The sequence below is a fragment of the Saccoglossus kowalevskii genome, chromosome 18 (assembly GCF_978046115.1).
Source record: "Saccoglossus kowalevskii chromosome 18, keSacKowa6.1, whole genome shotgun sequence".
In the NCBI taxonomy this organism is placed as follows: domain Eukaryota; kingdom Metazoa; phylum Hemichordata; class Enteropneusta; family Harrimaniidae; genus Saccoglossus; species Saccoglossus kowalevskii.
Window position 1 is genome coordinate 22,671,362 of NC_140658.1, and position 26,447 is coordinate 22,697,808.

At 36.6% G+C, this 26,447-nt stretch overlaps 1 protein-coding gene across 1 annotated transcript in view; it reads left to right on the forward strand.

Moving 5' to 3' along the window:
- Positions 1 to 579: 579 nt before the first annotated feature.
- LOC144343746 (regulating synaptic membrane exocytosis protein 2-like) overlaps positions 580 to 26,447 on the forward strand; it is a 36,096-nt gene continuing 10,228 nt past the window's right edge. The window contains exons 1-15 of the mRNA XM_078006162.2: positions 580 to 654; positions 5,192 to 5,370; positions 9,675 to 9,913; positions 10,566 to 10,735; positions 12,582 to 13,148; positions 13,283 to 13,358; positions 15,159 to 15,278; positions 15,947 to 16,064; positions 18,138 to 18,229; positions 18,397 to 18,482; positions 19,176 to 19,363; positions 20,168 to 20,261; positions 20,479 to 20,550; positions 22,314 to 22,530; positions 23,836 to 23,982. Coding sequence (XP_077862288.2) covers positions 580 to 654; positions 5,192 to 5,370; positions 9,675 to 9,913; positions 10,566 to 10,735; positions 12,582 to 13,148; positions 13,283 to 13,358; positions 15,159 to 15,278; positions 15,947 to 16,064; positions 18,138 to 18,229; positions 18,397 to 18,482; positions 19,176 to 19,363; positions 20,168 to 20,261; positions 20,479 to 20,550; positions 22,314 to 22,530; positions 23,836 to 23,982 — 2,440 coding nt within the window. The remainder of the gene's footprint in view (positions 655 to 5,191; positions 5,371 to 9,674; positions 9,914 to 10,565; positions 10,736 to 12,581; positions 13,149 to 13,282; positions 13,359 to 15,158; positions 15,279 to 15,946; positions 16,065 to 18,137; positions 18,230 to 18,396; positions 18,483 to 19,175; positions 19,364 to 20,167; positions 20,262 to 20,478; positions 20,551 to 22,313; positions 22,531 to 23,835; positions 23,983 to 26,447) is intronic.

Here is a 26,447-nt window from a genome sequence, read left to right on the forward strand (position 1 = left end):
CTGTAGTTCAATGGGTCATACGTAATGCTTTTTTTGTAAGTTTGTTTCCCTGAAAACTTAAAGGACTTTATTTTATTATCATCTCCTGGTTGAGATGTGCTTCCATAGACACGGTACCAGTACACGTGTTGTTTTCAATTTTCTACTGAGAAACATGTTGTGGTGAATGTCTGAAATGTGTCGTGTTCCACCCACTCATAAAGTGAGCATATACTACACGCACGACTCGCATTGGTTACTTCCATCTACTGCGCATGTGCAAAATACATCTGATAGCACGCTGGCCTTTATTACTAGTAATCTTTGGTAGGTGTGTAGTTATATTCAGCATGAAAAAGTCGAAACCCTCTATAAAGAAAATCTCATCAGATAATCTAAAATGCATATTAACGACACAGCATATTTTCGGTTAAAGAATCAGTTCATATATTATACTGTTAAAAATTCTGTCCACCAATACTACTCCTTCCCGTAGCAAAAATGGTATGCTCCTGATAAGTTTAATGCAAGAGACTGAGTCCAAACAAGAGCGTCAAATCGGAATCGAATAGTCGACCCGATCACATCGCTTTGTCAAACATGTTCGTTGTACAAATAGGTGGACGCAGAAAAAGCGCACCCGGCCCCGTGCAGATGCCGACATGCACAAACCAGGTAAAGTTATCTAAGATGTTTTGCTGACAATTCATTTATATTTAACGCTTAATTGTGCCGTAAATACGGAGCTTATGAATCGTTTCGACGTCAGTCACCGTTATGTCTAACGTATAACTGTGCTTCTCCCAGTCTTCTCTCACTTTGTTTGACAAAATTGCACCGCGTGATTTGCCTCGGATGAACAGTGAACCTAGAATTATTGCATTGTCTTTTCTAAAGTTGCGTTTCCATTGTATATTATGTACAGAACACTGCCTCAGCTCAAAGATTGTTATGTAATACAGGGGAAAGTGAAGGGAAATGTATTGTAATGTTACCTCTGTGTAATTTACAATATATCTGCATTAACCTTCACTGTGAAGGACAATAAGGGAGTTGACTTAAATTACTGGTAGAAGCAAGGCTTTTCAAATTTTGCGAAATAGTAGTTAGAATCTCCAGATACGCAATCGAAACATTGTGGGATATCAAAATATGAATGATAAACAGCAAGTGATATTTTCAGAGATGTAGTTGGAATTGAAGCAAAGGATTGGCCTATTAATCTATTAACATACTAGTACTCCCACACATCCGTACATATCATCCTGTCTTAATGTATGTGGGCAAAGCTGTCATGCACACAATTGGAAAAATATATTATTACTGTAAATAATTATGAACAATAAAAACTGAAATTCAGAAAAACAATTAATAAGGAAAATATGTGATTTGCTGTACAGTTTCCAGAAAATTATTACAAGTCCCAGAAGTGCATACGAGTCGTCAAAACGTACAGTTTGGTGACAGTTGGGAATGATACAAAGATTTAACAATTCCATGAGAGCATCGCAATGTTCTTTTAACGCATGAAACAGGTGTGCATTGGTCAAATTTTGTATAGTTTCAATAGGCATACAAGCACCTGTATATATTTTGACAATAAACCCCTCATTCACATTGTGCCGAACTACGTGAATGTCTAAGTAGGTTCCGTCTGAACAATCAGGGAGGGAACAAAATTGAAACAGGGAGGTACACGAAACCAAAAACCGAAATAGGAAAAAGAATCTGCGAACTGTGTTCAAATAACAAAGTAGAAGATAAGTACCATTTCATGATTGAATGCCCCTTTTACGAAAAATCGCGGAAAGCACTATTTGAAGAGACTACTAAGCACATTATAAACTTCACGAATATGAGTGGGTGATACAAACCTGAATGTACAAATACCAGTTGCCCAATTTATTAAAAATAACACGAACCTTAGACAGCAACATCTTCTGGCGAATTAACATAAATACTTTTCTCCTTTAATACGTTTTTTTTCCTCATTTCCATCTTTAATTGATTTACTGTTTATTGCTCTTTTTTTAATTATTATTTCATCTATTGTTTTTTTCAATATTATTATCAACATATATCAATTGTTTTTTTGTAATTGTAGTTTGTTGATTTTTTTAACCAGTAATTCTTGTAAAATGTGTATGTTTTATATATGTGTTTTAGCAGTTAGTGTAACCATTTTAATTTCTTTTGAGGAATGTTAAGTGTTTCAATAAACCAAACACATTGTGCGAATACAAACATGACATTAAACCTTCTTGATAGTAACAAGTAAGTGTTGTATAAACCCAAATAAAAAGTCTGGAGTCACGGCGAATACTTCTAGCGAGTCGCCCCTCTAAAAACGTCATTACCGTGCCAATGACATTGAAATTTGCTCTTCCATAAAGCAGCAGTTTCCATCTTCAAATAATCAAAATAACCTTGATACCCTGGCGAAGCATGTCTATTGTTTCACAACGACTGTCCCTGTCCCGAGGGATTTTCGTCTTCTAAATTTCTCAAGATAAACGTCCCAAGGTTGTTTTATTTACTAGAAGGACATGTCTTTTGGCAACATTTCTTGTATTAATTTCCATTGCACAAACAAGCAGCAAATACTGTTACTGAAGCGCATGCATGCATTTTTCTGCCCGGTCATTCACGCAAACTGCAAACGAAGTCTTTTACCTCATCCATAGTTGTTGACACTTTGCAACCGCCTTGATGGATGTATTGTGACGTATTTTTACCTCAGATTCTGACCTTGCATTCTGGCTACATTTACTGCCCTTTCATACCAGTTCAATTTCCTTTCATTATTACATCCATATTTACATACATATTTAATTTTCACAGTCACTTTAGTTTTCAAATAACAAAGTAGAAGATAAGTACCATTTCATGATTGAATGCCCCTTTTATTATTTATTTTACTGATCAAAAGACTTTTCACTCCCATCATGCAATCTCCCATAGTACTTCCGCAGACACAGCGGCGATCGCCAACATAACTACAAATAACCTCGCTCTCAGGAGCTGGGGAATTAGGTAATTGTTATTCGAAGGTATCAAGAAGTCACCGGCGGTAATCAGTGCGCCCAGGTCAAACCTCATACTTGTGACTACCGCGCTTTAATATGGTGATCACAATGAGAAATTACAATATCTGTTGGTATGGCAACAAATCCTGAAGCACTGAAGCTAACCTGCACTTGACAGAAATTGGGTTTTGTCTAATCACAAAATCAAGCATAATGTTCTTTATATTATAAAGTTTTCTAAATGAAATGTCATAGTTATATCGACTTCTCACTAATTATACAAAGCCCTCATGCTCTTGCCGTGGGACAAATTTATATGTGTAATTAGTAACACACTCCTGTTACTGTCGGTATGGTCGAAAGCGCCAGTTATAACTATTCCATTGTTATTATTAATGTGAAGTACTTTATTTTAGCTGGTTTACATTTCCGCCGAAAAAGTCTTTTTAGGTGTGTATTTATTTCCTTGATTCTTAGCGAGTTAAATGATAAAAAAGTTTATATGATAAAAAAATGTCCCTTCAGCGAAAACAAGCCACGCATGGTACTGTCCTTGATTATCAAATTTAAGATATATAATTTTGTTTAAATTAATATAGTTGGAACATAATAATGTCAGCGATATGGACCCAGAAGCTGATGCTTGCTTGTGATGATTTGTTTACCATTAAAATATTCAATGACATTCATTCATCTCGTATCTGATCATCAAACAAGTAAATTTCAATATTTAGAGATATTGCTCTGGATCAGCATTAATTATAACAGAATGGCCACCAGTCGGCCATTTTTCATACATCTGTATATCTACGACATCTATAATGAAATTATAAAAACATAATCAGTCAAAGCATATGCCAGAGATATGGCTGTAGAACTGCATTGATTAAAACAAAATGGTCGCCAGTCGGCCACTTTGAATCCAAACTGAAAAACAAAAAGACGTGCATCAAGGAGCAATAATGTCTAGTGTATGTAACAAGTTTGAACGAAATCCGTTCATATACGGCCGAGATCCGGTTCCGGATTGGCAGACATACCTGATTTTTGATGTTTTTTACCACAAAAAATGGCCACCAATCGACCATTTTGAATTGGATCGTCAAACAAGTACTTGTCAATATTGAGAGATATTGTTCCGGAACAGTATTATTTAAAACAAAATGGCCATCAGTCGGCCAATTTGTATACATCTGTATATCTATGACATCTATAATGAATATTTAAAATTTGAACATAATCAGTCAGATATGGCTGTAGAACGCATTGTTTAAAATGTTGGCACTCTTCTACATAGCTGGGTCAATGCAATGACTCGGCTCTGAATTAGCGACTTGTTTATTCCTACTTTACCATAGCTGCCATTTACCAAACAATGCTGCGAATGTAACGCTGTCGGTCAATTGAACGAACTCTCCGTGTTCCGAGAATAAGTCACGTCTTCATGTTGCTGGTTCTGTGGCTGTCTATCGCACAAATTCGACCAGGTCCAAAAAACTGTGAGCACTGTGATTGTGTAATGGTAACACAAGTAAGAGACTATGGTAGACTGTAATATGTCGTTTATTTTGAAAGGGAAGTCTGGCATCAAAGTGCAATTAGAACAATCCACGCTAAACATGCACTAAAACACCCTTCATATAGGGTTAATAGGATTACACCGCGGATTTTAAAATTGGAGGGAAACACTATGATTGGTGTGCCATGTGAGAAGGTCACTGTAGAATAAACTTTTCGGCTTAATCCGCTACAAAGTTGCGACTTTTTTTGCGTTTGCTGTGACAAAGGCATGTTTGTGAACATTACGTAAATGGCTTACAATAAATTGATTTGTGCTTCTTTGTCATAGAAATACATGTATTGTGAGGTGAAATGAAGCATGAAACGGCTTCTAACAGACATAACTCAGAGAATAATGCTTGGAATCGAATGAAATGAAAACGAACAAATACAGAAAATGATTGTCTGTCGACACAAACTAAATACGGATGAAAAATAATAACTATAATTAAACAACAACAAATATAATTGAATCGATTTACACACACGTGGATAAGCATCCAAGATAGGTTCCACTGAGTCAAATACCGGTGATTTATTCAAAGTTAATGTATGCATACGCGGTTTGAATGTTTCCTTACCACCATTACTGAACAAACTGGTCCACACTAATTGTGTCTTTACAGATGTTTAAATCGACATCTGCGCATGAAGTGAAGACTCCTTTATCGCCGATCCCGGATGCACGTGAAGGCCCGATGCCCGATGTCCAACTGGACCATCTAACTGCGGAAGAAGTAGCCGTCCTGAGACAAGTCTGGGAGAAGCAGGAAGCCTATGAAAGAGCCGGCGAGGAACGAATACGGTAAGCCTACATTTCCATCTATTTCGATGTAAGTGTTTGGTGGCCCGGTACTTCAAAGGTGGAACCGGAAGTTTTTTTTTTGTTTTTTTTTTGGTTTAACTATCTTTTATTCCATTCAATAGAAATTCTTTACAGCACAATGTCAACATACAACAAATGTCACAGCTAGTATAACCCATACAAAATAGACACTGAATACCCATTAACAATTGAAGTCTCCCCACTTGTCCAGAAAAATGGACATTGTATGTCTTCTATTTGAAATTTCTAACTCTATCTTTTGCGTGTAACGTATGTCAGATATTATGAGATTAAAGCATGGTAGTTCCTTTTTTAATTTACACGTATAGATATTTCTTTTAACAATTATAATTATATGGTTTAGTAGAGGGGAGAAGTCCTTGTCTCCTAATATAATCTGTTTTGCTGACAATGTTCTTGGGCATCCTAGTTTTGTTCCCCATAGATTAAAAAACTGGAACCGGAAGTTGATACACTCTTCAGAAATTGATTTTAAAGATGGACAAATTTAGGAATACATTTGCAAATCGTATTACCGCATAGCCTACAGGTATGTGACGACAAAGATGCGAGTGTTGCTAGGAGACGGTTAACTGATGTGGATTCTCATTTTTCTGATGCTCTAATTTTTGGCTACCGCAACACATGTTTATAACACAGCCACAGATTATATCTGAAAATACAATATAATTATTTTTTTCTAATTTACTGCCAGTAATCGAAGAACAGTTACTTTTTAATACATAGTATTAACTGCATTTGATAACTGTTGAATATGTTTGATCATTTTTTTTCCAAATTGCGATGTGTTCATATTTTTAACTTGAAAACCATTTCCCATAGTTAGAGATTTGTTCGTTTCGTTTTGATGCATGTGATGCCTTTTGCTTCTGAATATTGTTAAAATTTTCCTTTTTCACAAATCAACTTTTATCTTGTTTATTCCGTTAAAAAAACTGTAATTTTCTATTCATGGTGAATACGTTATTTGTTCTACATTAATCGGTTGAATTACTCCATCTTGTAAAGCGATATGAAATGTGGTTTTATTTTATGTGAGTTTATTTTAATATTACTCCGCTTCTTAGTACAAACTAAAGAATTTGAAATTCTCCCTGGCATCTCAAAGTACCTACACATAACATACAAAACGGCGTTCTTTCAAAAATAAAACGTTTTAACAAAATAATACAAATTTAATAATATAATAGAAAGTTACTAATCAAATAATTTACGACAGACTTAAACACTGTATTTTCAGCACGAAAATAAACATCAGTAGGGTAAAACTAACCTGTCTCACGACGGTCTAAACCCAGCTCACGTTAAAATTTTCCTTTTTCACAAATCAACTTTTATCTTGTTTATTCCGTTAAAAAAACTGTAATTTTCTATTCATGGTGAATACGTTATTTGTTCTACATTAATCGGTTGAATTACTCCATCTTGTAAAGCGATATGAAATGTGGTTTTATTTTATGTGAGTTTATTTTAATATTACTCCGCTTCTTAGTACAAACTAAATAATTTGAAATTCTCCCTGGCATCTCAAAGTACCTACACATAACATACAAAACGGCGTTCTTTCAAAAATAAAAAGTTTTAACAAAATAATACAAATTTAATAATATAATAGAAAGTTACTAATCAAATAATTTACGACAGACTTAAGCACTGTATTTTCAGCAAATGTCACTTTGTGAAATATTGGCAATATGAGGCTATATCGGGGCTATAAGAGTCATCATAATTGCTCTAAATAGCTGAAACTGATACGAATATTTATATCTCAACTTCTCATTCTCAAGTAGCTAGCACTCACGTAAATGTGAAGAAAATGAGAGCATTTCTGCGCGTGAGTAGTCTAGGCAACGAACTAATTAGGCGGAGGTAGTAGTAATTACGTGTTTATTGCAGTTGTATTACCCCCCCCCCCTTTCTCCTCCCACCTTTTCTGGCTCTACACGTACCAACCCGTCCTAGTAGAGAAAGTGCTCTTTAGTTCTTATAACGAGTTCCCACACAAAAATGAGATTTTTTTTACAGTATTTTGAAATATCATTTGGTAGAACAGTAAAAAGATTATGATAATTGACATTACAGCGATAGAGCATTTGTCACAGTGTAAGGCCCGCTTATTCATATTCGGAGGGGCACCCACAGAACTCATACTGGACAGGGGATTCTTTCACTATAATGGGGTAGACAAGACAATAGTACTGGAAATGAAATACACATACACCAAAATATCAAGTTAAAGCTCCTGGCTTTAATACCACTCAAAATATTTACAAGAAACAAAGGGCAGAATAATAAATTCACTAAAATAGGGGATTATCTAGGGAAGTGTGCATTGGTGATAACTCATAGTTCCACGATGTAGAAATTGATGACAGTAAATGGCTTCTGCAACACAACGACGAAGAAATACAGGGTTCTTGCTTAAAGAGGAACGCTGTTATTCTGGAGGGCTCCGCTGATAGCAGGAGATCGCAGAGCAGTTCATACAAGTCTCACAGAATGATGTTTGAAGCCTGTATCACATGTCTCACAATATAGCAGCAACACACAAGGTACTCAGTTGAAATAGATGACCACAACTGTGCTCAGTCTAGCCATGGAAGGTACTAACGTTAGTACCTTCCATGGTCTAGCCTATTTAAAGGTATAAATGGCCCAGATTCAGGTACACCACCTGGGTTTCCACATGAGCCAATCAGAATGTGGTCTTGCTAGCAGCTGTACTACGTAGGCAAGTCAGTAGATTGTAAACATCCTTTGTTATGTCAATCACAAGCACACCTGGTAGATTCCAATTGTCCTTCCAGAGTTGTAAACATGTATGACCTGTCACCTTTATGACAGTTATCACACGGCAATGCACACCGTTTATTCCAATGATTCCATGTACACTTCTATTTTCAGGGTTTAAGGTAATATGACAAAAACATAGAATAACGGATGCTGACAGCATTACACAGGCCCCGAAACTGTGTACTATGATGACACTCAATTCCGGGGTGGGGAGGGAGTTTGTCGCGTTGTGTTGAAAAACATTGATTTGCCTACAATCCAATGCACTTTTCTAATGGAAATTACAAGTACGAGTTATGAGCTGGGCGAAACTTGCACTAATTATCGCCAGTGACTCTTTTCAATCACCTAAAATAATAACTAATTAAAGGTTGTTAACATCTCATATCTCATCTCGCACATGCGTGGCGCGAAAACCGCCGCCCTTTGAGAAGTAATACAAAAAAATAAAAGCATTACGAAATAAGATTAAGCATGACACATTAAAAATGGTATCATCCATAACTCCAATTAACAGATGAACCTATAAACTATAATCAAAAATCATGAAATCAAAATTAATTTGGGAATGAACAGCATCATTTAATGCCGTTTACAATTTTTTAAACATTCGAAAAGCTTTTTAGATTACGGTAATTTAGCTGATCGCAAACAAACTCCAACCAAATACTAGTAATTCTACCAATCTTCGTCTTAAAGTTGTATTCAAACTTTGTTTGTCCTTAAAAAACAATCACATTGTTGATATGAAATCTGTGCATACTAATTACCTATTTTTCCTAATAATTAAACATTTTTAAATTTTAAACTAATACTTCAAGAAAAAAATTAAATTGTATACATAGGTGCTTTGGTACAATGCAACAGACTTACATTTTAATTAAACTTGGCACTTTATACATTGCGAAATTTTGGATTGAAAATTCGTGTATACCGATTACATAGTTTGTATAACAGATATCTCAATGACCACTACTAAGATTTCAATAAAACATTAAGTATACGTGTTCTTGGGTATTCCACAGTATTTAATAATTCAGGATTATATTTAATATTTGTTTAATTGTTTTTTTTTAAATTAATTGTAGTTGTTATTTCTTTGTTTCTTAGGTTCGTGCCATTTAATATCTTGTAATTGCATTTTCTTAGATCTTGTTTTCAATAAACATATTCTATATATTGAAATCCCGACGTAGACAAAGTGACATACTTTTTCCCGCCAAATTTTGATGGCACATTTTCCACATTTTTGTATATTTTTCCAATTATTTTTTCTTAATTTAAGCAAATGGAGATAACTTCCTATTAAGTACACGTATTGGGCAACATCTATAAAAACATCTCAAAATGAAGGAAATATTCGGCTTTATTTGACATTCAAAGGATTTATTTTTTACGGTTACTGTAACTTTCAACATTGAACTTGTAGTTGATACTAACTTGGGGGTTTCCATAATTCAATAATTCAGGACACTTGAGAACGAAATCAGAAGATATGAAGAAGTGATTGCTGCGAAGGAAAGTGAACGGGCATCGGGATGTTTCAGAGAGATTGACCTCCAGTTGTGCCGGCTTTGCTATTCCAAGAAGTTTGCGGACGGAGTCGGGAGAATATGCTGTGACTGCAGTCGACGAGTGTGTATAAAGTGTGGTTCATTTTATATTTCCGCCGATGAAATGGTAAGAAACAAACCGGATGTGGGGGTGGGTGATGGAACAGTGCGTTCCTACACCATTGTTTTTCCAACTAAAGCTAGAGTCGAGCAAACAACACAAATTCAACTTTGAGGTGATCCCGAGCAACCAAACTTAAACATGTTGCATATGTATTATTGATGATGTTATACTGTTCAAGAGAGTCTCGAAAATTAACCTGAAGTTTTTTCTGAGAATTTTCAGGCGCTAACAAAAAATGCCCGGATGTTTTCACCCGAGGATAGTCTAGCCTACTAGCACAAGTCCACTAATTAAAGCGGGAGGGTCGTCACCAAGCGATGATAACAAAACACGCTAAAAACGCAAAGGCTCACGGGTAGACGCTCATTTGTAGACAATGACACGTTATGGCCATCTGATGCATGCCCAGGTGACGACTCCCCTGCTTTAACTCTTTGTTCTCGCTATTCTAAAATAAGTGCCAGAGAAAAATATACAAGTTTTTTTTTAAGTCTACTTCTATTTTTTATAGAATCATGGTCAAATTTAATTATTTTGATTTTTGAAAAGAAGTTAGGCGAATTTCAAACGGTTTAAAAGTCGCCGGTGTTGGTGATATAACCTACATATAATTCGCCTCGGTTATTTTGGGTGACCAATGTGTAAGCCTGCCAATGTAGTATCTTTTTTGTATATGTAGCCAGAGAACAAGCTGCGATGTAAAATGTGCGAGTTGAAACGACAGTTGTTATGCTTGACGGGACGTTGGTGTCACGGAGGAGCTACCAAACCTATGGTAAAGGCCACAGACTTTAAAGACAAAGTTGGGACATTGGAGGCTGGACCTTATGTCAACAGAAAAACGACACATGTCGTGAGTATAGACCAAATTACAGGCGCGATCTTTTTAAGAACCGGAAATCCACAAGGCTTTCGTCCCTCAAATAGTGTTCTATTTTCGTATTGTGTTCTCTGTTCTCCTGACTATGTAACCATGGTATTGTGGTACAGTCGACGTGGTGACGCGGGAGAATAGAATTCTATTTGAAGGGCAAAAGCTATTCTCGTGGCGACCTCGCACACAACGGGATCTCTGAGCTATGTTAACAAAGGTGTGTAGATGACCAAATAGACCGGATGGATTTCTTCCAATTTGTTGTATCATTTTATTTGTAAACTTGAACGACAATTTAAAATGTTTTGAGATAACACTTGTCATGCGAGCATTTGGATTGTGAGAATATTAATCTAAAATATTAAACTTCACTTCTAGCAATGATTTATGGTGATACGCGATGAGGTTCCCTGTACTCGAGAGTTCTTCCCATGACAATTATTTCAAATCACTTTCAGTGTAAAAGACTGAGATTATCGCCGTATTAAAAAAATACAAAACATAACAAAACAGTAGTCTTCCACCTGTCTTCCACTTTGAAAGCGTTGAATCGAAATGATGGATTAGTATTTCACGTAAAGTCATACCATTCATTGTATTGGCTACAATGTGACATACAGTTACAATCAGACATTGAAAAAGGCAGACATACCAATCCAAAAACCCCATTAGAAAATAGAATTTGTAAACAATGCCCATTACAGGAGATCGAAGACGAATTACACTTTCTTTTAGTTTGCCCACGATATCAAACAGATAGAAATGATTTTATTTCCAATATTTTATTCCCCAAAGAAATCATTACCAACCTGCAAAAATTCACATATTTAATGAAAAGTAATGACAGAAATATAATAAAACTTTTAGGGGAATTTTTACATAAATCATTTATTTTAAGAAATGAGCTTTTTTTGGATATAATACCTTGACTCTTTTTTTTCTATTTTTTACGTTATCGTACTTTGATTTTTTTAATCACTTATATATTTATTGCTGTAAACCAATAGAACATTTGTAATTCTAAGGATGCAATAAAGTTATTATTATTATTATTATTATACAGTTACCCATGTTGCATTGCTCAAAGCGCACCGACGGGTACGCTGACTTCGTTCTGGAGTACAAGACAAACACACATTAGATATTGAAGCTAGTTTCGATTGAACATTTCGTGGTGTACCAACAGAGAAATATTTACGAATTTTCAGATTGAACATATGTGTTTCAGAAAAGGCCTTTTTCCTTAATGACAGACGAGATCTCACGAAGCGCGAGAAATCGCATGAACTTCCGCTTGGGGGCCAAACCAAACCACATCATCTGGTTGGCAACATGGCGATTGATAGCGATACAACGAGCGAAAATAATCCAAAATTGGAATTAATTTACAAAGTTTTGAAAAGATAGAAAGCTGTCGAGTTGAAGGAATATTTAAATGATCATGAACTACAGACATTGATCTTATTGACAGAATTTGCGAAGTAGAAGGACTGACCCGTGCACACATCGAATATTTGATTTATATGAGATCCTGTGAAGGTGCAAAAAATCCTCCTTAATATTTTGTATCCATTTGCAAACATAACTTCAAATTTCACGAATTGTAAACTACTATGTTGTGGACATAACGTTGTGGTAGACCAGACTGAATTGTGGTTGCCTTTGAAAACAAGGTTACCTTTTCCCACCCCACTCCCCAAAGTAGAATTCTACATTCAGTTACCAACAGGTAACAGTTGCCAACAGGTTGGGTATATTAATTTGTGGCGTTTAGCGGGTTCAATGAGGTTTTCTTGTAAATATTTTATGTATCAAACATTTTCAGAATAAACAAGACCAAAGGGTGCCAAGACGAAGAATATCTCACCAAGAATTTACATATCACACTCCTGACAGAATACAACTGTCCCCATCCATTCATAAACCAAGATCACTTAGCTGTAGACGAAAGGCGGATGGGGAAGTGCCTGCACAGAGAGAGACAGCTATGAGTGAACGAAGGAGAAGAATGCCGCGTCGTTCACGACAACAGAGCTGGAAGACTCTATCCAGGGGGAGTACCTCTGACAGCGAGGCAGAACTTCTGAAAGAAAATCAACATTTGCTAGTTGTGGGGTCGTACCCTAGTCATGGTTATGGCGAACAGATGCCACTGTCACACAGTGCACACGAAATGGACTATTGTCTGAGCTCTCACAGTCAAAATATTGCCACTGTTTATAGCACTAGTGCGAATGAAGATGAGAGATACCGGGAACGAGTAGTTCATCAGCAGTCTGTTTCCAAACGTAGACCACGTAGGGAACGCGTTTTGCCCAAGATTCGGCGGATGGATACAATCGACTTGACGGAGGGTGATGCTAGAGCGACCGCTGCACTGCAGCAATTGGAGGTAGGATGTACTATATTATATGTGTGTTTATGCTCGGCAATTCCATTTTGAAAAAAATAGAATATATTGAAAAGCAGCTTGCGCCAATGTGTGTGAAAATATTTCTCTAAATTATATGTATTTACATTGTTTAGAGACAGCGGAGTACAGCAGAGACGACGGTACGACGCGTCCTTCTTTGTCAAGATAAGCACGACAAATCAACTAGAAGTAAGTAAGCATGCTCACAAATACTTAAGTATCTCGCGAGATGATGTCTCGCAGTATGCGAGAACGCTTTCGTGTTTAGGTTAAGGAATAAAATCAATTCATGTAGTAGAACCAATGATTTTGCAATCTGTCAATTCAAAAAAGTCCGAGTTCGTGTAGGGTGTCTGTATTCAAAATGAATGCGTAGAAAGTGTGGCTTAGAAATAAATACTATAAACATTATCAATTCTGTTAAAATTACTGATCAGATGCAATATATACCTATTGTCTTGGTTATATGTGTGTGTGGGGGGTCAATAATTAATATACAAGAGGTCATTATCACTTTCACAGTCCAATGACGACGTTATCTTTACGTGGCCAATACCAAAGTAGCAAGTTGTTACGTTTGAATAGCATTAAATAAAGTTAATTACGCTCAACGCCACAATACGTTTAAAGTGTAAATATTCTATATCATATGGTTTGTGTGCAATATGGCATATGATCCTTTATTTCATGATTAACTAACGGTATGAGAAATAAATATATACATTGTGAATCTATGATTACATGAACATTCAAATTATAAAAGTTGTTAGGCAGATGATTTAGTGTGAAGCATTGAGGTTTTTTTTTTCGAACTCCAAATAAATGCCTCTGAACAAGGTGTTATATACATATTGGTGAATGTGTCACAGCACACCTAAGGCCATTCATATGACGCAAAAATGCAACAAACCAGCTGTATATTCGTCAGATCACATAATGAGTATTAAAGTATGATTCTCCAGACACTACTTACGTCTCATTGAAACTAATGTGCTGGATAATTCACACATTCGCATTTCAAATGTCAAACGTGGAGTTTAGCGAAAGAGCATCCTTTTATATTCAGGGTATTAGCTATAAAATGGTTGAACGTCCAATTTAACACGAAGAAAACATTATTTTATTTGGTATAATCATCGTAAATGTATAGATAAATAGCTAAACTGGATGAACGTCCAATTTAACTCAAAGAGAACATTATGTTATGTGTGGTAACCACCCACCCTCATGGAATAAACGAAACCGGTTAGACGTTCAGCAGTGGTTCAGCTTAAACGACTTTTCCATTCTCGTAACATTGTCCAAAATGTTAGTGGAGATGGTTGTCTCAATTGAATGACCTTCGGTGTGAAGGGGTGGGGATATGGGATGTTAATCCCAAATAGTTCCATCGATCTTTATCAAATTCGACCTATCATTATCCATGTGCAGTACGGCAACCGAAGTGGCTCACAACATGGCATTTTATAAAACCATTTTTACAATTAATTTACATTTTGAAAACTCATTTGCATTTTATAATCCTTTTTTTAAAAAACGCTGTCAGAGGTACTCGCCCTTGATAGAGTTTTCCAGCTCTGTTGTCGTGAACGACGCGGCATTCTTCTCATTTTCATTTTTAAAATCCATTTTCGTTTTCAAAATACATTTTCATTTTTAAAATCTGATTTCGTTTTCAAAATACATTTTCATTTTTAAAATCCATTTTGTAATTATAATGTGTGTATTAATTGTTAATTAGACACAACACATACAAATAACAATGTTTATGATTTAGAATCATATTAAATTACCTGATAATATGTGCGTACTTGCTGAGATGACGAATCTTCTCTGAACAGTTATAAGTTATATCTCTATATTCCTCTTATTATCTGGACTGAACTTTTGTCAGAAAATCCATTGGTGTACAGTTGTGGTTAGATCATGTCTGAGTTGACACATATGAATTAGGCACAATTCATCTATATCGCATTTCTTTCCAATCAGCCAATGGTTTCGGCATGAGAGTAGTTGGTGGAAAGGTGGGACAAAATGGCGTCCTTGGTGCTTATGTCACGATGGTTGTTGATGGCGGTCCAGCAAGGTCAGATGCTGGTATATTGGAAGGTGAGGGACTCTAATTGTGGGATAGATCCACAAGCTAATATATTCACGGTTAAAGTTCCTAACCAATCGTGTCTTGATTATGATCGTGTATAGGTAACAGCTATCAGCTAGTGGGAAGCACGAGTGTGAATCACAGAGTATCTATCCACTAGACATATTGTTTAATGTGTGTATGTTTTTTTCTATGATTATAAATTATATCAAAATAACGGGCACATGTATAATGCTCTATTGCTCATGAAATCATATAATCGGCTCACTTCAGAAGCGTTTGCCCGAATATACTTTAACTGGATTGCATATATACATAAGTGATCTAAAATAAACATATATAATACACATATGTAATCACAGATATGATCTCATCGCTTCCACCAATGCCAAGTGTATTATTGCAATATTAAAACTGCGTTTCTATTATGATAATTCACGTTTGCGCTAATATAAATGTATTATTATATGACTTTCCTTATGAATTGTTTTGTCTCGGGACCATGTAAAACGTTGTTTACATTTAATTAATTATTGTAGATTAGAACATTGTGATTTATATTGCGTTTTATCTGTGATAAAAACATTGGGTTATTCGTCTTTAACTAGAAGATGATACGCATCATTTGACGCTCATCGAGTTTCTAATTACTGTATCATCAATTTTAATTTGTCAGGTGATCAAATCCTTGAGTGGAATGGACTGTCGTTCATCAACAAAACATTTGAAGAGGTCAAAATGGCTATCAATGAATCTGACGAGGAAGTCAATCTACTGGTCGCGTACAAGCCAAGGTATCTCTATATGTTCATGTTGAAGTTTTCTTATATTTTATCATAATTATTTGTTAAGTAAGAAGCCTACTCATAGTTGTTAAGAAAGTTGGTCATAATTTGCATAATAATATTCATCGGTTTATTATGTGAAATTATTGAACTTTTTTACCTCAATATATTGTGTGTTCAATTTATTTCAAAATATATAAATTCTTGGTATTTTTATTTATGACCAAGTTTCTACCAAAATCTTGACCCAAAATAAATAACTCCATAGATTTACATCAACAATTACTGAACAAATTATACGGGTTTGTTTTATTGGTGGCGCTATGCCATTCAAGGGGTTAAATGGCAATTCTCTCATATACATAATTAGCTGTTATTTTTGTTAATATTCACAGTTTTATTCATGATAAATTGGTTCAATGTGAGGGGTGTGTGATAATCTAGAGGGTATGTTCTTGTCCTGTTCTGCAAACATTGATTGGTTTATACTTTCACTGTCATCATAGAATAATCGGGGGAAGTAATGTTATATTAATGCTATGATCATATATTTATGATGTATGTTATATTCATGTTTCGTCAACCATCCTCGTTCAACTAAATTTTATTTATTTTGCGCAACACGTTTTATGGAACCAGGGACTAAGCTGTGAATTGTAAAAGAATCACGATAACCGAACAAATAAACTCAAAATCCAATGACACAATAATATTAACAATGAAACATACTTACAATACGGATCTCTTTGTTTATGCCATCAATTTATATGTATATTTCTGCGTTGTTGTTCTGTGTGATGTCACATATACGTCATACGTCATATAGATTTGACTGCTGTATTAGTAATCCTACTATTGTTAAATGCGGTGTACTTTGTCTGCTTTCTGAAAATTGTCAATGTTTAATAAAGTACATTAATTGTAAAGCCCAAAACCAATTTGTCTAGTACCTTTTATTAATATGGCTTCTTCTTCGAACCAACCTCTATAAAATTGTCATTTTTGTTATTCTACCATTGACATTTAATCACTCTGAGGAAAATGTGAACAAAATAATTCGGTATAATAACAAATTTGATTAGGTTGAACTAGTTCGCCTTTTAATTTAGGTCGCTCTGTTTATTCTGTTTGGAAAGACTGTTTACATGGTTATTGTGTTCTTGATATGGACTATCTGTCTGTACCTTTAGCATCGAGAGACTTGGGAATTCATACTGTAGTTCGGAAATGAGATACTAAGCTGTATCTCGTGGGGGATATGAAGTATTAATCGAATGAAGCGATGCGTTGAGACTCGGTGAATACTGCTTTGCGTGGTAATAACACACTGGCCCTCATAAATTAACCCTCTGGTTGTGAGGTAAAAAAAATTGCTTCGTGTTGTTTGTAAATCACTCTAGACTAGTTCATTTGTGACTAGAGGACTAGTATTGTCATACTGGGCTGTTTTTTTTTAAACGAGCTATGCTAAATGACTACCTCTATATATTGTACTCATTTGTGTAATGACAAAAACATATTTTATTTCCATTTGAAGCCGTGCTAGCTTGCACGTGTACGTTACATGGAATAAGCTCAAACACCTCATGCAAACACACGCCATATAGAAGAAAGAGTGGTAGAAAAACAAAATTAATGATCTTAAACTATTTCAAAATCTGTGGAATATGTTGTTACTGTGCCAGAGATACACATGGCAACCTTTATGTTAACTTAAAGATAACTAAATCACGACATTAAAATAATTACATTATAGTCTGTAGAACAAACATTTTAATTTTCTTTTGTAGTTTCTCTTCTTCTCTTACGCTTCTTCTGTGAGGTATATAATTTAACTGCGATTTTATAAATCTGGAATTTTTATAACTTTTTAAGTTTTAAAATTTATTATCATGCACCTTTCTCGTTTTTGTGTAAAATGTATACTTCCAAATACTACCCCACTGATGACGTGAAATCTGTCAAATTGTAATAGAAAATCAGGTCCGTGATTAACTGATGTTGTTATGAATCAATCGTAGATACAGGAGAAATACTGTTTATTGTCTCTTGAGATATTTACTAAATGTGTGTCTTTTCCAGTGCCACCCATGAACCGTTAGACAGAAAGTCAAGTGACAACTGTGAAAATTCCAACCAGACAATGCAGAAGGCCATTCACCAGACGCGAGCGAGTGAGTTTTAGTTATTTTATAATTGCAGTTTTGTATGATGTAACCTCAGTATTGTATGAAGTAACCTCAGTATTGTATGATGTAACCTCAGTATTGTATGATGTAACCTCAGTAGCTTGGCGTGCGAAGTAACCTCAGTATTATATGATGTATAATATTTATTTCAGGCTTGGCAAGTCAGGTTAGTGAAGACCAGTATAAAGAGATGTTACACTCTCCAACTACGCCAAGAAGAAAACTTCCTAAGTCTCCGGTACGTTAGCATCATTTCCCAATTCTTTATATTTAGCATATTACCGCCGATTAGTTTCACGTGTTTTTTTTCAATTATATAATACAGCTATTATCATTCTGCGGAAGGTTTTTGTCTGTTCGAACGTACCGACCTTATAACAGCGTGATTGTTGTATGTGCTTAGATACGCCCCAAGATACGCATGCAGTACACAAATTATTAATACTGTGTGTATTTGGCGTTATTTATCACGTTCGTCTCATTTCAGTGGCAGCGCTTATACATTTTACTGTCCAATGCGTCTACCACAGTTGACGCTATTGAACATTATTGGTCTCGTGCCTGGCATCCGTTCCCAGACACTTCCGAGACACTAGGGCGCCAGAATGAGTTCGAATCGCGATTGCGGGACTTCAGAAACGGGTGCGGTTGTATTTGTGTCCGCCGCCATCTAAAATCGCCACTGAACTTTTTTTTTTAATTAAAATAAAAATTTAATATTTTTCTCCTAATTTCGAGGTCATAGAACAAATATATTTAGGAGCGGATATTTAGTGATAATTACACAATTATATTATTAATGAACGAGGATGCAAAATAAGGCTGAATTTGATGAGGTACTCGGATGGAAAATACCACGTGACTAAAATTTGCAATTGGTAGACTGAGTTGGTGATAAAAGTCAACTAACAGGTATGCTCTGCTGATACAGGTCGACTTGCAGGCAGCGAGGGCCACTATATCTGGTCGGCTGCAGTTATCGTTATTGCACAATGAGGAAGACGAGGAGCTAGTTATCAGTGTGTTCCAGGCCGAAAACTTACCCGTTAGACAGACTAGTGTTGGCGAGCAGCAGATGCCCAATCCTTACGTAAAGGTGTATTTATTACCGCATAGAAGGTGAGAATTTAATGCATTACATTTTATCCTCTATAAAGGGTGGTGGTCGTCAGGTGCGTTCCTCTGTTCGTGTTTTCGTTTTGCGCTCGTGCGCAGTGACTGGTTGACAAGAACCGGTCGTTCCAACCGAAAAATACGACGTTGTTCGTTGCTGTCGTATTTAAATATACGTGTATATGTTCCTTTTCATAACAACTCACAGGCAACGTTGTCACAACATATCTCGAGATCGGTGCTGACCATTGAGGGATATTAGATAAGTTGTGAAACGTATTTTTCAGATTCCTGAAAATCAGGACAAAAATGCCAATCTTTCACAGAAATACGAACCGTTGGGAGAAATATTAAGGCGGCCAATAACAAAATTCGGCCGAATTCGTCGTTCTTGTGTGGAAAAATCCCTTAAATACGAACACCTAATTACACGAAGAACATAGAACACTTTCCCGGGGTATTTGAAACCGAAATTGTCATCTAACTGTAAGGCCGTCGCTGATTGGCTGCTGAGCTGGAATGACAATTTTTGGTTTCAAATACCCCAGGAAAGTGTTCTACGTTCTATGGCCAAAAAAATCTCCTCGGCAACGTCATGAAGGATAGCAGTATCGCGACCCCCGTTACCAAATTTCTGGATCCGCCAGCGCTGCTGTTTTTTAACTAACGTTATAAGTACCTACAGTGTATCTCCAAAAGTTATAATTCACCTATATAACCAATTTACTTGTACCAGAGCAGCTCCTTGTCATTAAAGACAATCCTAGTAGTTCACCACTTATACATTTTTTTTTTCAATGTAATCAACAGAGAGCTGTTGCGATTCCGTACAGACAGTACGCATGCGTCAACCAACCCTTGCTGGAACAAGACTTTTGTTTATCCGAACGTATCAACCTTAGAGGTAGGCTGTTCCCATTAAACTCTGTGGAAAGTTATTTCCCAGCATGCATCACACACACGCCCAGTAGTTTTAAAAAAATTGTGACGCTCGATCTTTTTAGCGGAACTTATCAGCACAGCAGGGAAACACTTCCAGGGCGGTAACTGTGTTCACCTCTTTTGTGAGGAGTGACACGAAGGTACAGTTTATTGAATGTTATGTATTGATTTCTTTGCAGTTAGAGCACCATTCTATAGAGTTTACTGTATGGGACGACAAACCAGTTACTTTGAGTCAATTTATGGGAGAGGTAAGTCGTATGGTTCATTTGGTAGTAAACTTCGACTTACCCACAATACTTTGCGACCACGTGAATTCCGGATTTGTCAGAAACAGCGTTTTGGGTTTTTCTACTTAGAAAGTGAAAAATACTCTCCTTAATATTGAAGCAGAAATATTGAAATGTGTGAAAAAGATTTGAAAACTCAGAAATGATTGACACCTAAGGAACTGAACCACAGTATGTGTCACTAAAATAATCCACTCACCTAGGTTATTGGCATGTGCTAAGTAGGCAATTAACAGCAATTATTCGCCCGAGTCTGGCCCAGATTTTGATCAGGTCGCACATAGTCCCCCTATCACGGTCGCTATTTGAAGAGCCAAGACCAGGGGCGGATACAGGATTTTTTGGGGGGGCAAACTTTAAAATCGCCAGACTAAGTTAGTGATTTTTTTTATATTATACAAAAACAAATTTAATACATTTTTCAACGGGGGACCGGACCCCCTAGATCCGCCACTGAAGACAAGTCTCGTGTCTCTCGTTCTGAACGATAACTCTGAGGCCATTTCCATCTAAGGTCGCTTACTGGGCACATGAGAAAGAATGAAATGTTGTTTTAGAAATTTCACTTAACGATATAATACTAATGCCAAGAATTGAAAACCCAATTATAGGTGAAAAACATAAAATCTAGGGCTACAAATCGTATTGCATTATTCTTGTCACGTGCGCATGCGTACTTCGCGCCTGTACTTAAACTCAAGAGCGTGACGTCGGATATGACAGTACATACCCGACTGGTTGGATCGCATGCTTGTCTAACCAAACTGAAAAAACTGTCTCTCATGTTCTTCTACATTTGTTCGTTAATTATTTACTATTGACGTGGAGGTACATGATATTCTTGTATATCGTTATACCCGTTACCCATGGTTTCCAACTACAAACCATCGCTCTACTTCTGTGATCGAAGCAATACGTAACCAATCGTTTCGAATGCCTTCCGGAGATTGTGTTACGTACACAATGGTCAATACGCTACGCTTGCCTCTGTAGGGATTTCTAATGCTTTCAATCTTCCATCTGCTATGTTAAGCTGTGGATATTTTTCTTACGTTCCACCAATTTCAAAGAACATTTTACATTGTTTAATTATAAGTAAATAAAGCGGTAACTGTCCCGTCGTATCGCGTCGTGTAGACCTCATGAACGTAGAAAACGCGTGTAAAAATGTTTGCATTAAAATGAATTCGGGCTTTCATCATATTAAATAAACAATGTATTTTACAGTGAAGGGCAAAAAGATGGGATCGTTATAATGGTTTTTAAAGTATACATTTTTCTAAATTAAGGATTCAAAAATTCAAATTGACCAATCGTATTGTTAGTTCTGATTAATATTAATGAGTCACTTTAACATTAATCAATATGCTAGCGGCTAATTTTGAATAAGTGGGCGGTCGTAGTTGCCGTGTAACGGGAAGGCATGCGCGCAATATAGGCGTAGACAATGTTTAGCTCTTGATGCACTATTAAAATGTTTGAATTCTTATTAAATAGTTGGTGATCGGTTTTTACAATTATTTTTATAAATACGTTTATGAGAAAAGCCCCAGCGTTGTACACTTTATTGTGCATGCTGCATATTGTCCGGCATACAACGCATAGGACCCACAGCGAACACAACACGGCGAGGCTTTACCCTGGCGAAAATTGAGATACTGTTTTTTATACGCCAGCTTATTGCGAATATTGCTTTCAAGGTTTCTTTTTTTCTTTTTCTCAAGGTACTTATTGATTTACGTGATGCCGGCAACGAACCCAGGTGGTACGACCTAGCGGAACATGATGAAAACAGTCCACCTCTACCAAAGCCGTCGCCAACTTCGGTACGGAAGGTGTCACCATGCCAACGGATGGAGAAAACCATGCAAGCAGTCATGTACCATGCTAGAATGCGTGAACGCATGCAACGTTCGATGTCCATAAGCGAGCCGCCTCCAGGTGGGTGATTACATTGGAGGGGGTCGTTTGGTGGTAGTTTTCCCACAGACGACATTCTCAGATTATTCAGATTTAATGTTTTCCTCTTGGGTACTGAGGAAAACAAAATGTTGACGAGGATGTGCCGGGGAACTAAATTATATGCCCTCAGGCGGTTTTACTTACTAGTATTAGTCCAAATATTAGTCCAAATATTGGTCTAAAATAGCCAAGCTTGGATTGGATTGGGTTTTGTAGAATGTGCTTTCCGTTGGTGGCGCAGTGTCTTGTTCACGCATGCGCGGATCGACTTTCTTGACAAGAGACGCATTTTTTTCTTGTCCTCATAATAGGCCGACCTATAACACCGTGAATAAACGGCCCTTGTTCCCGAGCATGTTCATTGGAACAACTGGCCGGTACTGTCCCATCTCGGACATGTCACCTGCTCGTTTCAAATTTCCAAAATATACTTTTACTAGTAGGTTATCCATTCTTGGTGTAACATTTGAGGGCACTAATCGTGTTAGTAAGCATATTCCAACAAAAAAGAAATCATTTGAGGTATCTGCTTGTAAATGTAGTGTTAGTGAGGCGTTGTGTGGGTACGTGATTGAACTCAGGCTCACGAGCATTTTGAAACGTATTTCCTGGGCATGTAGGTCCAATTGTGAAATTAACATACCACTGAAACTCCTACATGCTCGGTGGGTTCGAACTCAGACAACTAATAGGTACGATGGATGCGTACATGGCTGCCACGTTTCAACGTCAAGGTCTTGTTCTACCTATACCAAGCTACAAATTGCATGTGTTGGCAACCCGATAAATATGCACTTTCGTGAAGCGAGATGCATTTTGTTTTGCAATCCGGGAAACTGCAATGTTGCGCGTTTTAAGTACATTTTTATCTCGAACGTCTTGCTTGATTTATGCTCACTTGCGAATTGCGAAGGACACATTTTCACTTATTTAAAATGCGACAAAAAATAACAAGACAATAAGGCAATTCGTGGGTAATCCCAACGTGCAAAATTGCAACCAGAATGTACTAGTCTTCCTAGTATAATAATTAAACAAACTATTTGAATGGAACTTATGATACACCCCCAGCAATCTTCCAATGTGGGCGTTATTACCTTTCCGGCGTTTTCAGCCAGTGTTCATATCTATACAAAAAAGTATCTCATGCACAGATGCTAACGTAAAGTAAAGCAGTAATACTGATGAAGATGAGATCCAACGTGGGACATGTTTTGCAAATGAAATGCACATTTATTTTTTCGACACGTATAACAATTGCGAAATGTCTATCGTTAACTACAGAGGAACAAAGCGAGGAGGAAGAGTTCCCGGGGGCGAAAAATATTAAACCCCTTCTGAGAAAGCTCGACGAATTGAACGTCGATGAGAACGGAGCATCGTGTAATCGACGCTCGTCTAGGGATTCCACCAAAGAAGGCGACAGTACAAGTAGGTCGACGTCGGCATACTTAATCTAGATGTGTCTGTCATTCGATGTTGCTACGCTTGGGGCGCGGTATTCATTTTTTTTTTAACGCAAATATACTATATTTAGTTACGTTTGTCTAAATCGCGTCAATGTTATATTGTATATGTGGTGTTGTTTCACGGCTGCATGGATTTCGTTTTTTTTTTTACATCTGCAAATGTGTTTTTTTTACATCTGCAAAAGACATTTGCTGCCTGTTGTATAAAATATTTAAAAGCGAGCGACTCATAAATAATTAATCACATTACGTCATACTTGGTGACGTCTTTCGTAAGGTGAAGATGTAGACTGGGAGAATACACATACGATGAACTCATACTTTCATCATTTTATTCTAGTGTATGGTGTTAGAATTAACCGATATCGTCGGCCTAGATACATTTTCGTGGTATGGTTTACTTTACAGATAACGTCTCCGTACGAGCGTCTCCCGTGGGTATAGTAAATAGGTCATTTGGTGTTTGTACCTAACACATGTTACGAACTTGCACTTTCCATTCCATTCCGTGTGAGATTTTTACTTTCATCTATAAACTTGAATTTCGTAATCATACTAGATAGTTATAACCTGGTATAGTGCTGGTATTACAAATCGGCACCCTGATTACAAGGCAGATTGCGGCAGGGCTCGACTCCGCGACCCGCTTCGTGACTGGCTGCCCCTTCAGCAGTGTCAAAAAAAAAGATTATATTCCTGCTGGCGCCATCCCTATTTGAAGTATGACGGGAGCGGCTGTCGGCCCTGTGTGCTGTTACCTTCGCGTTAGGGTACTCGTAATTCATGAAGCGCGGAACGGCGAATCACGACACGATGATTGAAAAGTCGAATTTTGGGTGACTCCGCATATTCGTGAATTACCCAAATCCGTTGGAATAGCTACTCACAGTGTGCTACCGAGTATTTAACAAAATGAAATAAATAAAATAAATGAAAGAACAAACTATTATCGGCGCACAGGTTCATGTGATAAATTTTTCAATTATGCCACCAGTTACTCAAAGACAGTGCTGAGCAATTTTGTTTCCGGTTCCGGTTTGCGGTTAGAAAGTATTGGAGACATGTTAAAAAAAATAATTAGCCCTCCAAACAAGAAGCTTGGCAACTAATATTTGTCTGCTATTTGAGAAACAATGTGTTCGACATTATTAAAGTTTATAATACTTACAGAAAATACATTTGATTTTTAATACATCTGTGGCTTTTCATTATTAGACTGATCATGTCTGTGGATTACCCCAGAGCATCTCTGAATCAAATTTTAATGATATGTGATGATTATGTACATTGTGCAAACTCTGCAATTAGTTATAATTTCAATCCCAAAATAATGCATAGATGCAATAATTGATTTTTGAAACAAATTGGATAATTATTATGCAAATTAAGCAATTTATATGAATAGATTTCAACCCGAAACTAATCAGGGTTGTGTATTGGTCCAGGGCACATCAACACTCAAAAAAATCAAATTAGGGGAAAAGCCAAAAAAAATACTAATTATGCAAATTAGGTAACTAATATGCACGAATATTAACCCAAAACTTATCAGGCCTGTGCATTGTCCTATGGCATATATGTACCAGGTTTCATTGTAATGTGATTAGTACTGAATATATCAGTGGAAAAGCCAGAAATTGACTTATCATTATGCAAATTGGGTGTTTAATATGTACAGATTTTTACCCATAACTAACTAGGTTTGTGCATAGTCCTAGAGCATCTAAGTACCAAGTTTCATTGAAATGTAACGATTACAACTAGAAATATCAGCGGAACCCCCAAAAATACTAATTATGCATATTAGGTAATAAAAATGCACAGATATTAAACCAAAGCAAAACCGGTCTGTGCATTGTGAAATGACATCTATGTATCAAGTTTCATTGTAATGAGATGATTAGTAATTGAGATATCAGTGGAAACGCCGAAAATTGACTGATCATCATACAAGTAATTTATATGAACAAATTTTTACCCAAAACTAATCAGGTCTGCATATTGCCCCACAGTACTTATGTACAAAGTTTCATCAAAATCCAATGAGTGGTTCTTTAGATATCAGTGGAACAGTCATGGAGCAGCTAAACATTGGCTAATTATCATGCAAATTAGGTAATTAATATACAAATTAGGTAATTAATATTCATGGGAAATTAACCAATGCATCAAGTTTCATCAAAAACGAGCATATGGTTCTTGAGATATCAATGTAACAGACGGACACACACGCACACTAACTGCAAATACTCCCTTTTTGTGTGTTTCGCACACGGGAGTCAAAAATGATATGGTCACATCATCGACGTCTTTTTTTCTTTGATATTGTCAGCCGATGACGCCGCGCTGTTTTCAATTTCAAGGACGGATCAGATGACCGACAGGAAATATCGAGAATATGGCTGTATCGCGTTGAATGATACATGT